Source organism: Mustela lutreola, chromosome 8 (assembly GCF_030435805.1).
Source record: "Mustela lutreola isolate mMusLut2 chromosome 8, mMusLut2.pri, whole genome shotgun sequence".
Classification (NCBI taxonomy): domain Eukaryota; kingdom Metazoa; phylum Chordata; class Mammalia; order Carnivora; family Mustelidae; genus Mustela; species Mustela lutreola.
Window position 1 is genome coordinate 142,330,696 of NC_081297.1, and position 22,331 is coordinate 142,353,026.

Genomic DNA, 22,331 nt, shown 5'->3' on the forward strand with positions numbered 1-22,331 from the left:
GCCCCTGTCCAGCCTCTGCCCTGAGCCCGGGGCGAACCTAAATGCAGAGAAGCTTAGAGGACTCTCCCAGCCGGCACTCATTTTGGCCCGGACCACCACCCTCTGGGCTCAGACAGCTGTGCTCAGCGTGGCTACACAGCAGAGGAGCGTTAGCTTGAGGCAGGCCTGGCTTCCAGAGCCTGCAATTACTGAGACCCGGGATACTGACCACCCCCTGGGTTCTAGAATAGAACACACTTGGCAGGAAGCAGAGAAAAGGTGAAGACATCAGAAGCACCACTGGGCCTCGGATGATACCCTGCGGGGACCCCCACGGCGGGCGCCGCCCATCTACATGCTGGCTTCCACTTCCCCACACCTCCTGCCCAATTCATCTCACTGTACATCTGGAGGGCTCTGGAAATGGGCTGTGGCCTAAGATTATGGTCGGTAACTGGTGGACCTGGGACCTCTGTCCCAGGCTGCCACCCTGGGGGCTGGCTGGTGCTCCTCCCCAGGCCCGGCTGTGACACTGTCAAAAGTGAAGGCTCGAGTGCAAGAGCTTTTTTCAAAATCATCTTTAATGTATCTTTAATAATTTTTTTGCCTCATTTACCAGATAAATCATCTAAATAAATAGATGCTATACAGTCTCTTACCAAGATCAGTACAAAAATAAACCGCGCTCTGCACCCGCTCTAGCCCTCCCAGCACACACACACTTGGAAAAGGCATGTGCTTGGAATCAGCCCGCACCCCCAACCCTCCCAAATACATTCATGTTGTCTGAACAAAGCTCGACGCTCATTCTGTGCAAAGGCAGCGTTCTTGTGCTGAGATGTGGAGGCCAGGCCGGCTGCTTCGGAAGCGAAGCTAAGCCACCCCCCACGGGCACAGCGCCTCCCCCTGCGGGTGGGGAGTCAGCCATGGGACCATCCCCCTGGAGGGATGTCAGGGCTCGGCTGGGCATGGCAAGTGGCCGTGCCAGGGGTGGGGGAATCCTCTCCTGGCCCCATGCCACAGCAAGAGGCAAGTACCACCCAGGCTCTCTACATTCAAAATGGGCGGGGGCTGGGGAGGGAAGGACAGGCTGTCCCACTCGTTCTAAGCGCCCCCACCTGGGCGAGTACTGGCCTTCTGGGGAGGGGTGGGGTAGGGTGGGAGCTCAGTGTCCCAGGCCCCGCTGGGACGCTCAGGGCTGGACAAAGGTCTGCAAGACCACACCCAGCCCCTCATAGAAGTCTCCGTCCTGGGGAGCCGTGGGGATCCCCGGCTCACAGGGTTCTGCCCTCTCTGAGCTGCGGGATGCCCTGTGCATCACAAAGGACTGAGGAAGAGGCAAGATCTGTCCTGCGGCAGCAGAGAGAAAGTCAGCATTCTCACTCCACAAATGGCCCCCAGCCCCCCCAGCCCCAATTGCACAAACAGCTCTTTCAAAGAGCCCAAGAGGCAGGACGAGGTCCCACATCCCCTGGGGGATGGGCTGTAGGCCTTCTATTGCATGCTGCCAGCCCAGCCCCAAAGCCACGACCAACAGCTTTCGATCAGAGAGGACCCCCTGCCCCTGACGCTGGGCCACCTCCACTCCACCACCCTCACGTCTGTTGGGAGCCCATGTCCTGGGAGAGACCCCCAACTCCAAGTTGCCCTTCCGGGACCCAGGGTCTCACAGCTGGATGGGGCGGGAGCAGGGGTAACTCTGCTGCCCCCTTCCCTGGTCCGCCCCCATATACTCCTCTAGAGTCAACTTCCTGGGCTGGAAGGAACCACCAGAGGGGACCACCCCCCAATGGAAGCACTGAATTGACCCTGGACAACGAAGGATTAAGGAGGAAGGGGAGATAGACTCAGGGATTTAGGAATCTTGCCAGCAGGGCACCCCAAACAAAAATGGGGTCCAGGCTGTCTTTGGTTTGGGAACTTGGGAAGAAGGGGTCTGGGGGAAGAATGGCCCTATCCCCGTCTCAGCAGGATTCTGCTGACTTCCTCAGGACAAAGCAGAGTGGGGAGAGGGCCCTGGGAGAGGGCAGGTCCCACCGTCTAGTGCCCCAACTCAGGATGGGGGAAGTGGAGGGAGGTGGCCTCTACTGTTGCTTCCCTGGTACCCAGCCCCACCTGGCTTTTTCTCCCTTACTGGGCTGGAGAAGGGGCAGGGGAACAGCCCCTCCTCCTCATGACCTGGGAAACTACTCTTGGCCACAGGGCACATCTGTGCAGACAAGAGCCCCTCCTCTGGCAGCCACAGCCCCTTGCTGGCTGGGCTTATGCACAGCCTGACCCACCATCCAGGGCAGCCCCACTGCAGGAAGACATGGCAGAGGTCCCCTCCCCTGCAGGAACACTAGGTCACTCTAGGCTGTGGCATTTAGGTTGAATGGGGAGGGGCCGTGGAAGGGAAGGAGGAAGGGTTTCAGGAGTCGAAGGCTGCCCTGAGAAGGTGGTGGGATGCTCCCTCCCTCTCTGGGAGGATAGCAAAAGCGAAGAGTGGGTAGGGTTCAAAAGTCACCTGAGTCAGAGAAAACGAGAGCCCCTCAGGGGAGGAAGGACGGGGCCCAAGTGCCTCAGAGCCTGTGCTGACCCTCGGCACCCCTGCAGCTGGCCGGGTGAAGTCCCAGCCCCGCACCGCATGCCCAGAGCCTCGGAGGCCACCTGGCCCTGTGCGGACAGCTGCGAGCAAACTGTGTCGGGAGAGACCCCGTCCTGTGACGTGCTGAGCAAGGCTAGAAAGTGTGGGCTGCCCGTGACAAGTTCTGAGGCGCTTGGAGTCACCCCACAATTCACCAGGTCGGGGTTTCTAAACAGGAGGTTTGCAAGACCCACTGTGCGTGTCTGCAGACACAATGCCTCGGGTCCCGGGATCCCAGGGCTGTGTGTGCACGCCCGTGTGGCTGGGTGTGCACGTGAGTGTTTCTCACAGGCCAGGTGATGGTCGGGGGGCTCCCGGGGAGAAGGGGCTCAGCTGGCAGCCACCCCCAAGGAAGGGCATGGGATGTACCCCACAACCTCAAAGGCCTCCTCCTGCCCCCTCGTCTTGACCAGGTCATATTTGGTCAAAGCCAGCCTCCATGTCCCACCACAAAGCTGGAGTGGAAAGTTAAAAATAAGGACCCCCCCCACCCCCAAAAAGGAAAAGGGAAACCACCCAGAAAGGCAAGAGTGGGGGGCTCAAGGGAGAGGGTTTGGGCCCTCCCATTCTCCTTTGGTTCCTGCGACCAGCTGCTGCGTCTCTAGAGAACGGTGAGGGAAGCATCCAAGAACAGGAGGCCCGGTCTCCAGCCTGGCCCGGAGAGGACCCCCTGACGGGCAGGGCAATGCCAGGCCGCCCCAGCCCCGCCCCCAAAGCAGACCACCGAGCCTTTCTGTAAATGTCAGGCGCAGAGAAAGGGGGCGAGGTGGCGGGAAAGTGGTGGGAAAGCGTCGGGATCTTGCCCCCTGCTCCTGTTCCATATTTTTTTAAATAAAATAATTACCCTGCCCCCAACCCCTCCCCATCTCTGGAAGTCCCCACCCCAAGCCCAAAAGCAAACAGTTTAGGAAGAGTAAAAATGATGACTCAGAACTTCCCGCCGCGATCCCGGAAGAAACCCTCAGCCGCCTGGGCCTCGCGGAAGGTGACCGTGACGGAGTTGGCGGTGATATCGGTCACTGTCACTTCACTTGGGGGGAGCACAGGAGTCCAAGGAGGGGGGCCCTCGGCCAGGTCTCCATCTGCGGCAGGCACGGGAGAAAGATGGGGCTGAGGACGGCCCTGATCGCAGCCCTGGGAGGGCGGGAGCAGGAAGTGGGGGCAGCATGCAGACCCCTGCCCGCCCAGCTCTGGGCCTGGCTCAAGGCTGGACCCCCAGGAGGAGGTCACTGCATTTGTCTTCCCTGCCTATGACCACCGCAGCAGGGTCACAGGAAGGGCCAGGGCGGTGCCAGCGCCCCACAGGCTAGGTGGCCTTGGGAGCGCCCTGGGCCCTCTCTGGGCATGGCAGCAGCTGGACCTGCCGACTCCAGGGACCTCCCCAGCTCTCAGGGGCTCCGGGCGGGGGCGAGGGGCCACCTTACCCTCCTCCTCAGGGGGCTGTTCAGCAGGCTCCCACTCGCTGGCCGCCTGCAGGACGTCCGGGGCTGCTGGCTCCTGCAGGAAGAGCTCCCGTGGATGGCTGTGACTCTCCAGGTCAGGCCCGCGGGGCGGGAACTTCTTGCGTGAGAGCCGCAGGTACTTGTGGGCCTTGCGCGGCTTGCGGAGCGGGAAGGGCAGGGCGGGCACCAAGGGGCCCTTGTCCACCAGCTCGGGCGCCCCTGCCTTGACCACCCCCTCAGGGCTCCCGCTGCCGAGTGGGCACGTCAGGGAGAAGCAGAGCTTCTCCTTGCCCTTGGCCTTGTGGGAGCTCCGCAGGTCCATGCTGTACAGCCGCTGCGGGGGCAAGCCAGGGCACGGCGGGTCAGCCCTGCCCTCCCCGCCGCTGCCGCGCCTTTGCTCATGCTGTTCCTCCCGCCTGGAGTGCCCTTCCCTGTGTTCCGTGGCCCGGAGCCAGCCATTACCCCAGCCCCACCAACCCCGCCCAGAAAGCCACCCCTGACCAGCCCCAGCCTCAGGTCTGGCCTGGGGCCACCGCATCTCCCTGGGGGGTAGCAGAGGGCTCAGGGACAGAAGCTGCACAGTAGGAGAGCATCCCAGAGGACAAATTGAAAACTGGCCAAGAAAAGCAAATCTGGATTTATGAAGCAGATAAACTACGGAGTTATTCATCACGGGAAGGTATGTTTGCCTACTAAAGGACCCCCAGGGCTGAAACAGCCAGCTTGCCAAGGAGATGGTGTGACGTGGATGCCCTGAGATTCTTGGGCAAGTCCCCAAGGGGGGCACATGGCACTGGCTGCCCTCTGCCCGCAGCCCAGGGGCTACTCCTCGGCCCCAAGCCGCGGCACAGCCCTCTGGCGATGCCACCTCTCACTCTGGTTAAGATGGGGCTGGAGGACACGTGCTCTAGCACCGGAGGGCTGCAGTTCTGTCTCCAGGATTTGTCTCACTGACTCGGGCCAAGTTGTGCACAAATCCAAGGAAGATCTTTGGTGCTAAGGCCCGGGTCCCTCCGGGACAATACCTTCTGCTGCCACCTGTCACCAGAGGCCAAGAGCCCCCAGGAAGAGAGTAAGGCCGTGAGATGGGGCCTGTAGGTCAAACGCTCCCCAGCTGGGAGCAGAGATCACACCCACAGGCTCCAGTCTCCCGTCCTGCCCGCGTAGGCCTAGCACTCGGCCCCGGGTGCAGGGTGTTACGGGCCAGGAGGAGGGCTGCAGGGCAGGGGTCAGGACAGTGCTGCAAGGCTGGGAGGGCTTGTCCCACTGCAGCGTTACCTAAACCTGCTTCTTCAGCCTGGCTCGGCAGCCATCTCGAGCCCAGTAAACTCCAACCCTGCAAGACGATGCTCTCTGCCCTTCTCCACCTCACCAAGAGAGGACTGCAGCTCCGAACCGGCATCCTGGAGTCCCCGGGGTCAGACCAGGCTGTGACACCCTGGGGAAACTCCTGGCCTCCCCGGAGCCTGTTTCTTCATCAGTGAGACGATGAAGAAACCAGAGTGGCCAGCCCCCAACGGGGCCCCAGCAAGGCCCCCCTCAAGGAAGTCACCCCACATCCCCTCGGGCCCCGGGTGATGTGCCATGGGGCTCGTGAGGCTGGCCCATGAAAGACTGTGCTTCTCCCTTGCTCTTGCTCTTGGATCGTCTGCTCTGGGGGAAGCCAGTGGCCACACCGTGAGGCCACCAGGGAGCCCTTGGAGAGGTCCACGTGTAAAGTACCAGGCCTCCTGTCAACAACCAGAGCTGACTTGTGGGCACGTGACTAGCCGCCTCGGCCGCAGAGCGCTCCGCTCGGGCCAAATCTCCAGATGGTGTGCGCTGGTTGACATCACGACCGTAACCCGAACTAGAGTCACTAAAGCAGTAGCTACAGGACTCCTGAACTCCGGACCAATCACACTGTGTGACACGCTGAGTGTTCACCGCTCTAAGTTGCTAAGTTTGGGCAAGACGTCTGACGCAGGGATGCTACCTTCCATCCTGGGACCCAATTCACGCCAAACCCCACGGAAAATGCCCACTGCGTGAAGGGAAACCCATCTTTTCTGCCCAAAACCTCGGGTGATCCACACTCAAGAGTGGGCAGGAGACTGGCCGCGGCTCACACTGTGTGTAGACCAAGAAGCCTTATCATTCGGCTTCGAATCCCTGGGTGAACCTCACTCAACTAAGGAGAGCAGGTACGCTTGTCATCCCAATTCTACAGATGAGAAAGTCCAAGCTAGAGGGGCAGAGACTTGCCTCAAATCACCTCACTTCCAACTCCATCCACTTTCCAAGCAAAGCAGTGAAGTCAGCAAAGTGGCCCCAAGACCTGGGTAACTTGGGGTGCCCCGGAGTCTAGATGCCCGCCTGTGGCAGAGGACTGGAAAAGGGGACCCTGTAGGTTTCCCCTTCCTCAAAAATTCCCCATTTCTAGGGCATCCCATGACAACAGTTCCAGAATTCTGAGTCTCCCTTCCTTGGGTTCTAAAATCCCAGGCTCCCATGTTTCCTCAATTCTAAAGTCTATGTTTCTGAGGTCCCCAAATATTACAATTTTGTGTTTGGGGGATTTTGAGCCTCATAAAGGCTTATTTACAAGATTCTAAGCTTTCAAAATCTTAGGCTCCCATCCGCCATATATCCACCCTCTCCTGAGCCCCACAGCACCTCCCACCCAGGCTGTCTTCCTTCCCTCCCTCCCCCCACAGAGACTTACCCACTGAGTGCCCCCACCCCACAGTGCCCTGAGCAGAGCAAGAAGGGCAAGTGGTCCAGCTCAACTGGCTGGTGCAAGTGCATGGGGCGGGGGAGACCGGCGGGGGTACAGGGGACCTGTGGGCGGGCACCAAGGCTGACGGGGTTACCTGCAGCAGAAGCCGCTTGGGTTTCGGACCTCTCTTCCTATACCCCGATGCTCGGTCTCGCTCCTCCCTGGGGTGCAAAGCAGATGGCAGAAGAAAAGCAAACACGGGTGACATTTAAGGGAAAGTGAAGCGTCCGCTCCTCCTCGCGCTCTGCAGTCTACAGGGAAAGGGGGACCCGCCATACATCACCCCCTAATCCTAGGGCAGGCACTCCTCCCCACTACTCTCTTTACACCGTAACGGTGGGGTCCCATGTTCAAATCCCAGGGCCTCAGTCTCCCCATCTGGCAAAAGGGCGGGGGCACAGCCACTGGTCCCAATTGCAGAGGGGGTACTTGGGTGACGTCTCCGAAAGTACGTGGGTGTTTACTGGGCTCCAGAGTCACGCCAGAACTCGGCTCTCCATACCACTGGGTACAGCCCCCAAAACAACACAGATCGGTTCCCACTCTTGGGAGAGGGGTACAGAAACCTGTCAATCAAATTTGCCTCCAGTGACCCCGGGGGAGCTGCTGGGACTTGGAATGGTTCTCATGTAATGAAGCTCTGCCCAGGTCTTTCCCCCTTTGGGATGTGCGTGACCCAGGTGGAGAGGACAGGCTCTCGCCTGTATCATCTGGCTGGGGAAAAGGAGAGAAACTCGCCTGTACTGAGTCCCTAGTGGATGCCAGGCTCTCTGCCGGGGGCCCTGCCCACATCCCAAACACACAGGCACAACCCGAGGATGCATACAAAGCCACACATGACACACACGACACACACGAGACAACACAACAGAGACTCCAACGACAGCAGTGCCGGAGGTGGTGAAAACTTCAGAGCCATTTTCATTCTGCCAATTTCATTTCATTCCGCCCCACTTTCTGTGGCCCCCACTGCAGAGGCCATGTGGGCAGCTGAGAGAATGTGGAGGCCGGGGGTGCACCCCTACTTCCCCTCCTGGCTGTGTGACCCCAGGCGGTCTCTCCATCTGAGCTCTGGGAGTCCAGCCCGTCCGGGGCAGCTGTTTCCACCCCTCGCCCTCTCCCTCAGCCCTCCTCCCTCCTGGGGAGCTGCGCCTTGTGCACTGAGCCCTCCCGCCGTCCCCGTGGGGGTCAGCCCACCTTGGGGCCCAGGAGCCAGCCGTCTGATCACACTGTGACACCAGCCACTCAGCTTGCCAGGACTGACCTGCCGGCCTTTGAGGGTGAGACTCTTCTCTGAGAAGCCGCTGCTGGCCCCCCCCCCGGACCCCCTCTTCCAGGCCCAGCTCCACTCTGACCCACGGGAGACCCTGGCCAGTCACCTCCCCTCTGGACCTCAGTGTCCTCGTCTGGAGCAAGAGGGTCCCTTCTCCCCTGGCCACCAGGGCTCTCGGGAGAAGCAAGAGAGATCCCTGGGATCTATCAAAATGGGGGGCGGGCAAGTGAAATAATAAAGTGAGGTGTAAGAGAGAGGGGTAGAAAGAAGAGAGGAAGAGGAGGAAGACGGGGAGAGGGAGAGCTGGAGGGGAAGGAACAGGGGTGGTGGCACGTCTACAACTTCTCCACGGTGGTATTGACGATCACCACACACGGGACACTCTGCACAAGGCATCACTCTACCTCCCCCTCACGGCCGCCCTGTGAGGGGGCCGCAGTTACTCTCCTCACCTTAGCGTCAGGGAAACTGAGGCACAGAGAGGTTAAGTCACTTTCCCAATGCCAAAATTCTGACAGCGTCGGCTGCTGAGCTCCAGGCTCCAGGCCTAGTGAGGGTCAGGCCCAGGGTCCAGCCAGGGCCAGCAGGGCAGGCCCGGAGCCCAGGCCGCATGACCCTGGTTTCTAACCTGCAGTGTGCATGTGTGCGTGCATGCGTGTGTGCATGTGCGTGTGCACGACGGGGAAGGGGTCTGTTCTATCCAGACTCACCACCCAGGGCCTGGTTTCTGTCAGCCTTGGATCCTGCCCGTCAATGTCCAGGGCTGCAGGGCAGTGGCACCCTACAAGGCGTGCCCTCTCAGCCTTTCCCTGCGGGCGGGACCCCACAGAGGAGCCCCCTGGCCAGACTCCTTCTGAGTCTCTTTAAAACCCTGCAAGGTGCAGACTGGGGTGCCTGGGAGCTTCAGTGGGTTAAGCATCTGCCTTCGGTTCAGGTCATGATCCCAGGGTCCTGGGCTCAAGCCCACAATCGGGCTCCCTGCTCAGCAGGGTGTCTGCTTCTCCCTCTCCCACTACCCCTGCTAATATTCCCTCTCTCACTGTCTCTCTCTAGCTGACAGATAAATAAAAATCTTTTAAATTTTTTTTTTAATTAAAAAATAAAATAAAATAAATAAAACCCTCCAAGGCTGGGGTTAAAGGGCCGTCATCCCTCTTTTACCCCTCTTCACCAAGACTGGGAGAGAAGTAAGCCAAAAGTCACACAGTGGGTCTCTAAGTCTCCAAGCTCTTCCTTTGTTCCTTAACTGCTACATTTTTTGACTCATTCAAAGTAAGATCCAAATCCTCCAGCGAGACTTAGGAGGCACTCCCTGAGCTGTGCGCCCCCTTCCTTCAGCTGCCCTACTCCTGCCTCAGCTCCCACACCTCGCTCAACTCACACCACTCCAGCCAGTCACACTCAGAGCCACACTTGCCTCTGTGCTGTTCCCTAAACACTGGCTCTCACCCCAGGGCCTTTGCACAGACTGTTCTCTTCACCTAGGATGTTCTTCTCTAAAATACTTGCTGGGCTCATTCCCTCAGGACTCTGGTCAAACACCCCCGCCTAACCATCCCACTGCTCCCTGCACCCCTCCCCCAGCCCTTCCCCCCAACCCTGTCTTTGCAGCAGTTATGACCGTCTGATATCATACACACTTATTGGTTTGTTTGTTTTTTTTTTATTGTGTGTCGAGCCCCATGAAAATAGGGATGTTTGTTGGTTTTGATCCTTCGCTGTGTCCCCAGCACCAGGGACAGTGTCTGGCTTATGGCAGAACCTCACTAAAGACTTGCTGAACGAGCCTTAGTTACCGTCAGGGAGATAATTTGCACACCTGTGCCCACACTCACTGATCTACAGAGTGCTTTCATACACCTTGCTCCCCATGAGAGCCCTGCAAGGTCAGTACGACTGTCCCCACTCCACAGATCAAGAGGATGAGGCCCGAGAAGGAGGAGACCTTGCCCACCGCCGCACAGCTGGCGAGCGGCAGAGCCAGGACTCTAATTCAGGACTTGGACACCGGCCTGACGCTCTCCTCCATGCAGTCCACGACATTCCACAGGATTCTCCCCAGCACCAGTCCTTTTGGATCAAGGCCCCACCAAGTGCCCAGGAGCCAGAGAACAGCTGTGGGACGGGGACACCCTGAATTTTTAAAGTGAAGAACAGGGGTGACTTTCCCATGGAATGGGCAGCGAGACACTTCCTGCAGAGAAGCAGTGGGAAGGGGGGCAGGGAGGGGCAGGGGAAGGCCCAGGACTGGGATTCGGGAGGCCCGGGTGAAGCCCTGGGTAGGCGGCTTCCCAGCTGTGAGGTGACCCCCAACAAGTTCCTTAGCCACCAGAGCCTCAGTTTCCTCATCTGTCAGATGAGACTCTCATCCCCATCTCAGGAGGTTCCTGTAAAGGGCCAAATGGAAACGATTTTCTGCAAAGATCCCGCCCTGTAAGGGTGGGCAGTTGGGAAGAGGCACAAGGATTTGGGCTGCCTGCTGGCAGGGAGGTTAGTACAGCTGGGGCTCCTGCAGCAGACGGGGGTGGCTAGACTCAAAAGACTCCCCCATCAGGAGCAACAACACTTTGTCAAAAGCTCCCCCCTGAGATGCATCGCCACTGCCCTTCAATGGAGCCGCCAATCACTGACCTACCTTCGGAATCAGAGCAGAGCACGAGCAGATAAGGGACACTGAGGCCCAGAGGAGCCTTGCCCAGGGCCACTAAGCTGGGAGGTGGCCAAGTGGAAGAGACTAGAACTTAAACATCCTTGCTCCAAAGCCACAGTCCCTCCCCTCTCTCAAGCTTCCACTGGACTTTCCTTCTCTTGGTGAGAGATTCTCTACGGAGAATCTCTCTCGGATCTGTCACCAAGGTCATGACTGCCCATTAAGGACATTTCTGCCCCTCACACAGGGGCAGCTCTGTAAAGCATTTTTATACCCATCACAGCAATTGAAAGTCCTACCTTGGGGGAATCAGAGCCAGTGTTATGAGGGATGGCCCACTTTAGCAGAGAGTGAGGCGTGGGGAGGTTAGAGAAGTGGCCAACATCACTCAGCAACAGGAAAGGGAGCCAGGGCCCTCAGCTGCTCTGGGACCTGATGTCCCCCCGACTTCTCCCAGCAGCAGACTAGACCCAGCTGTTCCTGCCAAACCCCTGCCCCACCCCATGGCCATGCCCCTCGTTCAGAGCCAACCCAGCAGTAGGCTCCATGTGAAACCTCAAAGCCTGTCTCATGCCCAGCCCCAGTGGCAGGCTGAGGCCCCCTTACTTCTCCTCATAGGCCATGACCAGGCGGGGGTCCAGGATGTGCTCTTCCGGCTCCCACGTGCTGTATCTGGGGAGAGAAGCAGGAGGTCAGAAGCTGCCCTGCTCCCCACTAGCATTCCCTGCAGGCTCTCGACCCCTGTCTAGGCCCCCATAATTGCCACCTACTCACAGAATCTGTACCTGGCTGCCCAGGCTAGGTCAGGGGGCTCTGACGACATAAGAACTCCCTTCATTCTGAGTACCAATCACACCACCCTCCAAAGAAATGTGTCCAATTCCCAATTAGACCTCATGCTCCGAAGTACAGGGCACTGCTCCTGGGGCTCTCTTTTGGTGAGAAGCCTGAGCATGTGGTCAAGGGCAGAGGCACTGGCACCAGACCACCTAGTTTCAGATCCCAGCTCTTGAAGGATTTACTCAACGTCCCTGTGCCTCCACTTTCCCACCTGTAAAGAACTCTTGTGCTGCTGAACGTGTTCATCTAACTGCCTAGTACAGTGCCTGGTGCACAGGAAGTGCTCCGTGCTTCCGGCTGCTGTCCCTGCCCACCCTTCCAGCCCTGGTCCCAGTGCAGCCTCCGCTGACTGGGCTGAGCTGCTCCCTCCCTCATTAGCACACAGCTGTACCTTCCCAGCCTGGCCTGAAGTTTCCTTGCCAGGCCTGGCATGCAGCAGGAACCAGGTAGATGGCTAGCGACTGAATGGTGCCGCAATCCCACGGCAGGTCCCTTTGGTATTTCGAAGGGGGACCCTCCACCACCCCAGACCACAGAGCGCCCCCTGTTGGGCCAGACTGGGGAGTGACAGCTCAGCACTTCATAGCTCAAGCCATCTTCCTTCCACCTGGGCTATTTACTTAACGGCTGCCTCGAAAGCGGCTCACTTGTTTTGTTTAATAATTTTATTTTAAAAACAAACTTTAGGGGTGCCTGGGTGGCTCAGTGGGTTAAAGCCTCTGCCTTCGGCTCAGGTCACGATCCTGGGTCCTGGGATGGAGCCCCACATCGGGCTCTCTGCTCAGCAGGGAGCCTGCTCCCCCACCTCCGCCCCTGCCTGCCTCTCTACTTGTGATCTCTATCTGTCAAATAAATAAATAAAATCTTTAAAAAAAAAATAAAAACAAACTTTAGGGGCACCTCCCTGGCTCAGTCAGAGGAGCATGTAACTCTTAGTCCTGGGCCGTGCATTTGAGCCCCATGTTGGGTGTAGAGATTACTAAAAAAAAATAATAATAAACTTACCAAAAAAAAAAAACAAACCCTTTATGATTTCCATAAATGGAAAAACTAGGGTCACTCACCATAAACAGATGCTGATAAATGGAAAATGAAAAGTTTTAAAACACGTACCTGAATGTGTCCGTATATATACATATTCGAATATACAACATACGTACAAACATATAAACACGAGTATGTTCATGTGCATACATGTATATGTACAAACAACACCAAAGCAACGGACTATGATTCTGGCCCAGGCTGCACCCAGCTCTGCTGGGCAACAAGGGAGGTGAACAGGAATCATCAGGAAGGTGTTAGGAGGCAGGAAGAGGCTGGGTAGAGACCCTGCTCCTGCTGTCTCCTAACCCGCTGAGCTAAAACCTTCATCTTAAACTGACAGCCACCAGTAGTCCAATCCGGATTCGAAGAACAAGCTACCGGAGGACAGAATCCTTTCCTCCTTCCTTATACCGGCACTTCCTCACACCGACTTTGTGTTGGCCCCGTGTCAGGCTCTCTGTGCACTCAGCAACAAAGGTCTGAGCCCTGAGGACCTCACAGTCCCTACCCAAGTGCCCCATGCCCAGCCTGATCAGGCACAATCACGCCTCCCTTCTACAGGCTGTGCTCTCCACCTGAGGGCCAGTCCCTCCATGATCTCCTCCTCATCCTTTAAGAGCTTCCCCTGACAGCCTCCTCAAGCTCCCTGCAGAATTCACCCTCCCCTCTGCTGCTCTCCACAGCCTGGTGCATTGACACCTGCCAAAATTTCTGATGAATCCAGCTGGCATCCTGGCAGGCAGACTGCAAGCCCTCTCCAGGGTGCCCAGCCTCACACCCTGGGTGCTCTGGGAATGATATTGAAGCCACTGCAGAGTTCTGTTCACCCTAAAGAAAGGTTAAGAGTGAAACGGGTTTTTCTGATACTTTGCATACAGCCCAAAGTATAAGCAACCAGAGACTGGCAGAGACTCCAGAACTTCCTCTTGCAAAACAAAGGTTAGATTTCTTCAGCAGTAACAAGTTACAAGAAAGGAGGAATTTTGTGTTCCTCCTGTCTCTGCCTCGCCCTCTCTCCTCTAGCTGTTAAGATGTCTCTACAGTGTTCCAGTCTTCTCTGTCCTGCCCACTTCCCCACTGCCCTGCCCATTTTTTGTTGATGTGGGTGCTGTGTGGTTCCCGGCAAGTCCCTAACCTTCGCTGGACCTCAATTTCCTCATCTTAAGAATCGCCACCATCACCATCATGGTAAGAGCACCACTCACTGCCAGGACTCATCTATTCCTCATAAAACCCCCATAGGGTAGGTTACCCTATTTAAAGATGAAGAAACAGGCACAGAGGTAAGCATCTTGCCAAGGTCCCTGAGACAGTAAGTGGCCCGTCTGTGGTTGGAACTGTTGAATCTTGGCCACTCTCTACCTTTGGGTCTCTCACTTGTCACTGCATCTGGCTCCCCACCGGTCTGTGATGTTCTTGGGAGACGGAGAGTGCCTGACCATGTCCTGTGTCTGACCGGGACCTTGCACACAGTGGGTGCACAGAAAGGCTCAGTAGATTCAGGGGGAATTGTTACAGGGCCAGGAGGCGTGTTAACAGGCTCAGACTATGTAAGCAGCAGGAGGGCTGGTCCTGCTCCATGCTGTGGGAGAGGAATGGTTGGAAGTCTGCACTACGGTCTCAATTCTCTGGACATCTCCGCCCCCTAAAGTGGAGGCCATTAACACCGCTCCACGATGCGGGGAGCCAGGGGCCACAGCCATTGCAAACGCGCTTTGGGCGCAGGCAAGACCAGAGCGTGCAGCGGGCGGGCGGCAGGGCGGGTGGAGCGAGCAGAGCAACTGGCCGGCAGAGCGGGAACGCAGCGCTCCGTGGGGGGCGGAGAGCCCTACTTTGCCCCGCCCCGCCCCCTGCAGGGCAGCAGCCGTGCGCGCGCACGCACGGAGGAGGGCGCGCCCCGGATTACCAGGCCAGCCAATGGGGAGCGGGGGCGGGGACGGATCGCGCCTGCCCCGAGGTAAACACGGCCACGTGACCGACCGCCCCGCCCCCGAGACCGGGTAAACAGGCTCCCGGCCGCCCCGCCTGAGCCGCGCTGCGCAGGCTCCCGCGGCGCAGGGGGCGGGGTCCCCCAAAGCCAGGCCCGCCCCAGTCCCCCCAGGCCGATTTAAAGCTCCCCAAAATGAGAAGCAGCGCGACGCGCTCAGGTCCGAGATTGAGGGGCGGGGCAGTGCGCAGGTTAGTCCGTTTACTCATCCGTGAAGTGGGACTACCAAAGGTCCCTGTATTGGGGGCTTCAGTGACCATTAGATGTGCTCAGCCACGTGAAGCACTTAGCTCAGTGTGATACATAATAAAAGCAAATACGCGTTAATTAAATCAGTAACAATGGAGTGCGAAAACCTGCCAGGCCAAAGCCCTGGACTCTGCTGCTGCTGCTGCCCAAACCCAGCGTTGAAAGAGGAAGACGCGCCTCCTCCGTCCCTGGCACAGGGTTATGAAACTTTTGTCTCAGGCAGCCTTCCACAGGGTCCTGTGAGGCTATGGTCTTACTTTACAGGTGGAGAAATGGAGGTGCAGAGGTAGAGGGCTTTGTAAAGCTACAGAACTAGGGTTCAAAGGCAGCCTGGTCTGGCTCCAAAGCCGAAGCACTTCCTTCTGAATGGTCAAGAGAGGAACAGGCAAAAGATCCTCAGTTGCAGAGCTGATGGTGTATCACAAGCTCTAGTCCCCGAGCCCTGGGATCAGGCAAACCATAGTGCAAATCATCCCAGTTGTATTTGACCCTGGGCACAGACTCCTCTGCTAGATTTCTGTGTGCCCATCTGTAAAATGGGTTGCCAAGAGGCAATTAAAAATGGGCCAATGCCTGACTCATACAAGGTGCTTATGGATTAGCAGCCTGCTATGGCCACTGACAATATCATTACCAAATCTCCACGGAGGCAGTCCTCCCTAAAAGATGGGGTCGTATTCACAAGTGGGAAAAGAAGCAAGGAATGCATTTCCAAAGCAGGAACGGCAGTCCTGGGCAGGCAGGGTATCTGAGGGTCTGTATGGGTCAGAGAGCCTGGAACTAACGATTTGACATCCTCTGCCCTGTGCCCCCAGCCCCTCCCTGGGCAATTTGCTGTACCTTCCAGAACAAACAAGATAGCTCCTCTGCCCCATCTGCTGGGGAGGAAGGGCAGTCATTTGTCTGCAGCTGCGGACAGAAAATGGGCAAAGCATGTAATGATCTAACAAGGGCCTGGCAAAGAGTGAGTATATATCTAAATTATGCTTTCTGATATTTAATATAAGCCTCCTTGATCAGGGAGAGGAAGGTGTTGCTGAGCAGGAGAATCGGACTCTCCTCCCTAACAAGGCTGGCACTACCCTAGCCAAGGCTCCCAGGCCTGCAGGGAACAGCCTGCCCAACGACCCACTCCCCCCACTCTTTCACAGCCTCTTCTCCAAGCAAGGGCCCCTGAGGTGGGGAGGGAGACTAAAGCCCAAGTGGATTACAAAGGAGCCTGGGGTTCTGCTTCTTCCCCTAATTGAACCTATTTTCCTCCCCAGTGAAGTAGGGTGATGCAGTGGGTGGCAGAAGTAGGTACCACACCGTATGGGGTTGGAAGTTATAGTCTTATCATGGTTTCCCCTCTTTGGGCCTCAGTTTCACCATCTGGGACTGACCTAAGCCATCTCTAAGCCTCCTCTGAGCTCCTATGAGGAATGGAATCTCCCAGATCCCTTTCCTGGCTGCAGGGAGACCTAGAGGCTGAGCTGTCTAACTTTGCATTAACAGCAAACATTTCCTAAGTGCCTGGCCATCTGACAATGCACTGGGTACCTATCTCCATCACCCAGTCCTCACAACAGCACTGTGATAGAGGCTTCCTTATTCCGACTTGTAAATCAGGAAGCAGAGGCCCCACCATGTTGGGGACCTGGACAGCTGTGAGCCAGCCAGGAACCCAGGACCAAAGTGCAAGGAAGCCATTGGTACCCCAGATCATCTGGTTCTAGTTCCTAGAACCCCTCCAGGGAGTCACAAGAGGCTGTCACTAGGGCCCACCTGGTGGCCTCAGCATATGACGAAACAAGCAGCATCAGGGCCAGGGGCTCAAGCCAGCAGAAACATGAGGGAGTGCTCTTGGAGTGCTAGGCCCTTCTCTCCTGGCTAAAGCTCTGATAGGCAGACATATCCATGTGGGATTGAAAAAGCAGAAGAAGGAACTTTTCCTTGATAATACCTCTGTTTAGAGAAGGAAATCTTTTAAAAGCTGGGGTCTTTTGAGGAGGAAAAATTGCCAGCAGTGCCTGAAAGGCCAATAGGCTGGTCATTACGCTCCAATGTATTGCCTTCCGGTGCAGAAGCTAAGGGAGAGAGCACACCCAGGGGGTCGGAGCTCCTGCTGCCCACCCCAGGCATCTTCCTTTCCTAGCCCTGCCTCAACTCCTCCTGCTCCTTCACCCAGCCTAGAACGTCACTTCTCATGTGCCCCAAGGAGGAGGGGCTCCTCCTCCAGGTCCAGGGTGTTGGCAGGGGGAGGCAGCAGGAGTAGACCAGCGCATTCTCAGGTTGGCCAGTCTCCAAGCCAGACCTCAGGATGCCTGCAGGTCGCCCTGAACCCCTGCACCCAGGACTTGCACCCCACAAGGGGAAGGAGCGTAAGAGAGGAGAGCTGGGCCTGCCCTCTAGAGTCTATTTTGCAGATCGGGAACCTGAGGGAACACAGGTTGTATTTCTCTCTGCTGTGTCTCCCTACCAGGCCCCCAAGATGCTCCCAGAACCCAGGACCAGGTCAGCTCTCAACACAAACAGGGCAGAAAACCCCTGGCACACACAGCAGATGCTCTGGGCAACGGGGGTTTCCAGGAGTCAGTCCCTAGCACGGAGGGCAGGGAGGCAGGGCACCCACAAACCAATGAAGAGGCCCCACGACTGGTTCATTCCTTCCCACTGCCACCCCCTTGTTGGGAGGTGATTGGTTAGTAAGAAGGTTCCTGATTGGACCTCAGCAGGAGAGGTGGAGCCACTGGGAGAGGTCCTAGACCCAGCAATCTACCCCCCAACTCTGAGATGGAGGAGTCATAGAGGAGATACCCGAAACTGGGGAGGCCAATTCAAGTCCCACCTCTGCCTCCACTTGCTGTGTGACCTAAGGCAAGGTGCTTACCTTCTCTGAGCATGTGTTCTCATCTTTAGAGATTACCATCATACCTACTTTACAAGGCTGTATGGAAACCTGTTTGGTAGACTGCAGAGTGCTGTCCAAAGGCAAAGTGGGCTTAGGCTCTGGCCCTAGCACTGTGGTACTGCGGATTCATGCCCCACCGGCTAGACTTGTCTTATCCAGTCCCCCAAACCGCACTCAGCTCTGTATTTGCTCTACCTCTGTCTGGCCAGCAGCCATCTCTGAAGCCAAGATACTGGGCCTTCCCCTCCTAGGAGCCAGGAAAAACCAGAAGAGGGGAGGGGAGGCTCCAGCAAGAAGATGGAGCTCAACCCAGAGGGCAGCAGGAGAGAAGAGTGGGGCCCACTCTGACCCTCATGTCCCTCTAGCCCCTCAGCTGGCAGAGGGGAAACAGAGGCCCAGAGAAGAGGAAGATTTAATCAAGCTTCGAATGCCACTAAAGCAGCTGGAGCTAAAAGCTAGGTGGGAGAGAGGCAAAAGGCAAATGAAGACTGAACAGTTAGGCAGACACAGACACACAGAGGAGCCTTACTTTGGAGGCCATCCTTTCCACTTCACGAGATACTCGACTTTACCCTGGGAAGAGAGAGAAGCAGACACAGTGAGATACACAGCTGCCCCAACAACCACTCACAGGACAGTAAGGCCCAATACTTTCTGCAGACTGATGTTCCCCCAAGACATACACAGCCCAGGGACACTCCACCCCCTGCTCACTCTGCACCAGATCCCCACCAACCCAGAGACACCCAAACTTTGGCTGCTGCATGACTATCCCAGATTGTCCTTTCTGTGAAAGCACAGGAAGGCATCTGGCCCCAAAGATTTCTGGGGCTTCTGTGGCAGCTCAGAGCCCATGTCACACATGGGGAAACTAAGGCCACATGGGGCGTGTATCGCCAAAGATCCAGTGCCCAGAGTCCCAGGGCTAAGACCATAACTCCTCTAACATTTTCGAACAGAAGACTCTCCAAATTCTAGAAAATTCCTCACTGGCATGTTTCCAATGGCTCTAGCCCCACCAGCTGCTTTCCTGGGAGAGGCTGCCTCTGGTCCAGGGGTTGACAGGCAAATGACTGTAGGGCTTTTAACTCAAAAGACCCTGGCAGGACCCCGGAAAAGGCTGACAAAGTCTCCACCTTCAGGAGTGATGGTCTCTTCTCCAGTAGTTAGAAAATAGAGTCTGACCCCTCCCTTCCTCATTGACAGGGGCCTGGCTTTCCAGTCCCACACCATGGGCACCAGAACTCTAAGACCAAGATATGTCACCTCCTCAAAGATGCCCGCCCTGACTAACCCTTCTAACACCATCCCTCCCACCTTCCAGTTCTCCTTCTGCATAGCACACAGCCCCCCCTGGAAGGCATCTGTGTTTATTTCCTTGTTCATTGCTTGTCTCCTCTGCCAGAATGCTGGCTCCATGAGGGAAGGGATGTCTGCTTCCCTGGGGCTTAGAATGGTGCCTGGTACATAAAAGAACCTCAATAAATATATTTTGAGGGAACAGCTGAAGGAATGATGTCCTTCACTTTCTGGCACTACCATAAGGAGTATAACCACTGTATCTGCTTAGGCTACTGTGCGTGGAAAGCACTGGGCTTTGTGGAATAAATTAAAATCGAGGAAATCCTGGAGGAAGGGAGAAGGAGGAGGGGCAGCCCTAAGAGTTCAACCCCATCAGAGCAGAAGGAAGAAAAGCCTCTGGCACACCTCGACCTTCATCCTTGGCTCTCGATGCCAGGACTGAGTTTTCTCTCTCTAAAGATGAGCTAGCCATTAGTCAACTTGAGCTCCTGCTCTACCCCCATCTCCGCCTTGCTGTGTGACCTTGACCAGGTCATTTCCTCTGCCTGGGTCTCAGTCTCTGCCTCTGTCAAACAGGAGCCGGTGACCTCTAAGATCCCTCCCAGCCCTGCCACTGGAGCCTCCCAAAGGGCTGCAGAAAAGGGGAAAAGATGGTGGTGAGCGCCGGAAGGACTTTCCCCAAGGGCTTCCATCCCCCACCTCTCGTCTGAGGAGACCACTCTGCAAACAGGTGCACAGGAAGTGTGAACCCCCGAGGCGCGGGTACCCGAACCCAATGGAACAGATGCCTCTTTCAATTGCAGGGCATGTTTTGGAGGCGAATGGAAGGGGGAGGAGCTTAGAGGATGCCCCAGCGCTGTAGGCGGCTTCACTGAGCTTGGCCGGGCGGGGCTGAGAGTTGGGGTGGGGAAGCCAGAGAGGTGTGCGCTGCAAGACGGGGAGAAAGCCGGAGGTGGGGGTAGAAGGGATCCGAAAAGGTTGAAGTCCAGAGTTAGACCTCAGAGGCAGGAGGCTGAAGCTCCGCCTCCAACTTCAAAGGTCTCGGTACCGAGCCCGGAGTCCTGAGTTCAAGACCCAGCTCCGACGCCAACACACCAGCGAGCCTTTTCCTTAACTTGGGCCTCCATCTCCCCTTATTTAGAATAAGGGGAGGTTGAGGAAGAATGGCGTTCAGGATCCCTACAGTCTGACCCCAACCTCCAGCTCTGGCGGGCTCAGCTGCCTCCAGGATGCCGGGGCAACAACTTTTATTCTACTCGTCCTACAAGGTGGCAGGGGAAACTGAGGCACAGACTGGGGAGACGAGCCCAGCAGCGCGGAGCCGCCTGGGCCCCCGCCCCCACTTTCCCCCTCGCCGCCAGCGTGGAAGGGACGGTGCTGGGGACAACAGGGGACCCCACAGGGGTCCTGGGAGCCGCCCCCAGGCAGCCTCACCTTCCGCACGCGCTTCTTCCGGATGCTCTCCACCGCGAACACCTGCTCGCCGATGGCTGACAGCTCCATGCGGGGCGGCGGGCGAGCGGGCCCGGGGCCGGGCCGGGCCGGGCCGGGGGCGGAGCTGCGGGGCCGCGGCTGAGGCGCGCGATGCTCGGGCCGGCGGGGACCCCGTCACCCTCGCCCGGGCGCGCACGCGCACGCGCACGCGCGCACACCCCCTCGCGCTCCCTCACGCCGCCGACGTTCCATTTTTGAACCTGCGCAACGTTTTCCTCTGCGCGAGCGAGCGAGCAAGCGAGCGCGCGAGGAGGGGGCGGGGCGGGGGCTCGGCTCGCGCCCGGCAGGTCACGCCCCTCCCTCCTGGGCCTCCCCCTCCCCGAGGGCCCCGCCCCGCCCCCGATGGAGCCCCGCCCCGCCCCGCCGCCGAACCGGGGGCCGCGTGCTGCTGCTCCGCGGCGCCGTTCCGCGGGACTTATTTGGCGCGGGCGTCGCTTGGTGTCGGGGCGGAACGAAATCTCAAGACCGAGACGCGTTTCTTAAAACGCTCCCGGTGACTCTGGGAGGCCGGAAACGACACGCCCCGGTTCGACCGATGAGAAACGGGCCGAGCGCGGAGGCCATGTGTCTCCCCTCCCACAGCGAAGCGGGCGGGGCCGGGGCGCGGACCCCCGAGCGGCGGGAGGGCGGGGCCGGCCGAGATTCGCGTCTGCGGACCGAGGCCTTTGGGTCCGGGCTCGGGAGACGGCGTGGTTGGGCCAGTCCTGAGCAGGCGCTTGCATGTTCGTCCGTCCGTCCGTCCGTGGGCGGCTGTGCGGAGGCCCCCAGCTAGGCAGTAACTCGCAGCAGGTGTGGCGGGGGCGGGCTTTTCCGCCACGCACTTGGCGTTCGGCACATAATAGTTGTCCCACTGTTTGTGGAATGAATGGATCTTGAGGTCCTCGACGGACTCTGCCTCACCCACGCCATCCCCCTTCTGTTTTCGCTCCGGCGCCACCATTCCTGCCCGCTCGGCACCGCGCCCCTCGCGCTCCCACCGCCTACCTGCATGGATCCCAAGTCCTGCCTCCCTGCCCTGCTTCCCTGCACACCCCTCGTCCTTTCCGCGGGGACTGCAGCGACAGCCTCCTCACTGAGCTGCCGCCCCCTCGGAGCCGCGTCCACAGGGTACCAGAGAGCGCTTTCTCCAATGCAGATCTGACTGGGTCACCCTCGTGCTTAAGCACTTCCCGTAGCTCCTCATTCCCCTCAGAGTAAAGTCCAAACGCCTCTGTCTGGAGCACAGAAAAAAGAAATGATAGATTTACGCTCCACTTTTTATCAGAAGCAACGGAAGCGAGCCAGAAGGCACTGGAATGATTTATCTAATGTCCAGGGAGAAAATAACCATCATCTTAGAATTACGTACCCAGTGCAAATTTCTTTCAAAAAGTATGTGCCCAGTGAAAATATCTGTCCGGGGGGGAGAAATAATAATATATACAAATGCTAAGACTAAGCCTTTGCCACTATCAGACCCTCCCTAAAGGAAATTCCAGCGAAAGAACTTCAGACAGGAGGAAGATGATCACAGACAGAGGTCTGATGCAATAGGGAATAAAGAACAATGAACACTGACGGTATAAAACAATAACAATGTCTCCTGGATAAAAACAGAATTAAAATGCCCAAGAACAATAGCATATAACTTGGATGAGCGGGGTTAAAGGATTCTAAGGTCCTTGTGTTTGTCAGGAGGCAAGGGGAGATACCAAATACACTTAGACTTGGCCAAGTTAATGTAAGTTGTGGTTACCAGGATAAACTAAAAGAATGGAAATGCAGCATATAACATTTATCCGAATTATTAGAGGA

General features: G+C 57.3%; 1 protein-coding gene across 3 annotated transcripts; it reads right to left on the reverse strand.

Annotated features, from left to right (window-relative positions):
• Positions 1-542: 542 nt before the first annotated feature.
• On the reverse strand, positions 543-20,730 carry CBX7 (chromobox 7). 3 transcript variants are annotated; one of them, XM_059187006.1, is made up of 6 exons: positions 20,478-20,730; positions 18,271-18,314; positions 11,335-11,400; positions 6,900-6,966; positions 4,030-4,102; positions 543-3,687 (listed from the first exon to the last, which is right to left on the reverse strand). In XM_059187006.1, the coding sequence occupies exons 1-6, from the start codon at positions 20,544-20,546 to the stop codon at positions 3,533-3,535; spliced, it is 474 nt and encodes a 157-aa protein (XP_059042989.1). In that variant the 5' UTR covers positions 20,547-20,730; the 3' UTR covers positions 543-3,532. The 3 variants fall into 3 exon arrangements, with proteins under 3 accessions (XP_059042989.1, XP_059042987.1, XP_059042988.1); XM_059187004.1 differs by having other exon boundaries at positions 4,030-4,381; XM_059187005.1 differs by lacking the exon at positions 11,335-11,400 and having other exon boundaries at positions 4,030-4,381.
• Positions 20,731-22,331: the final 1,601 nt, after the last annotated feature.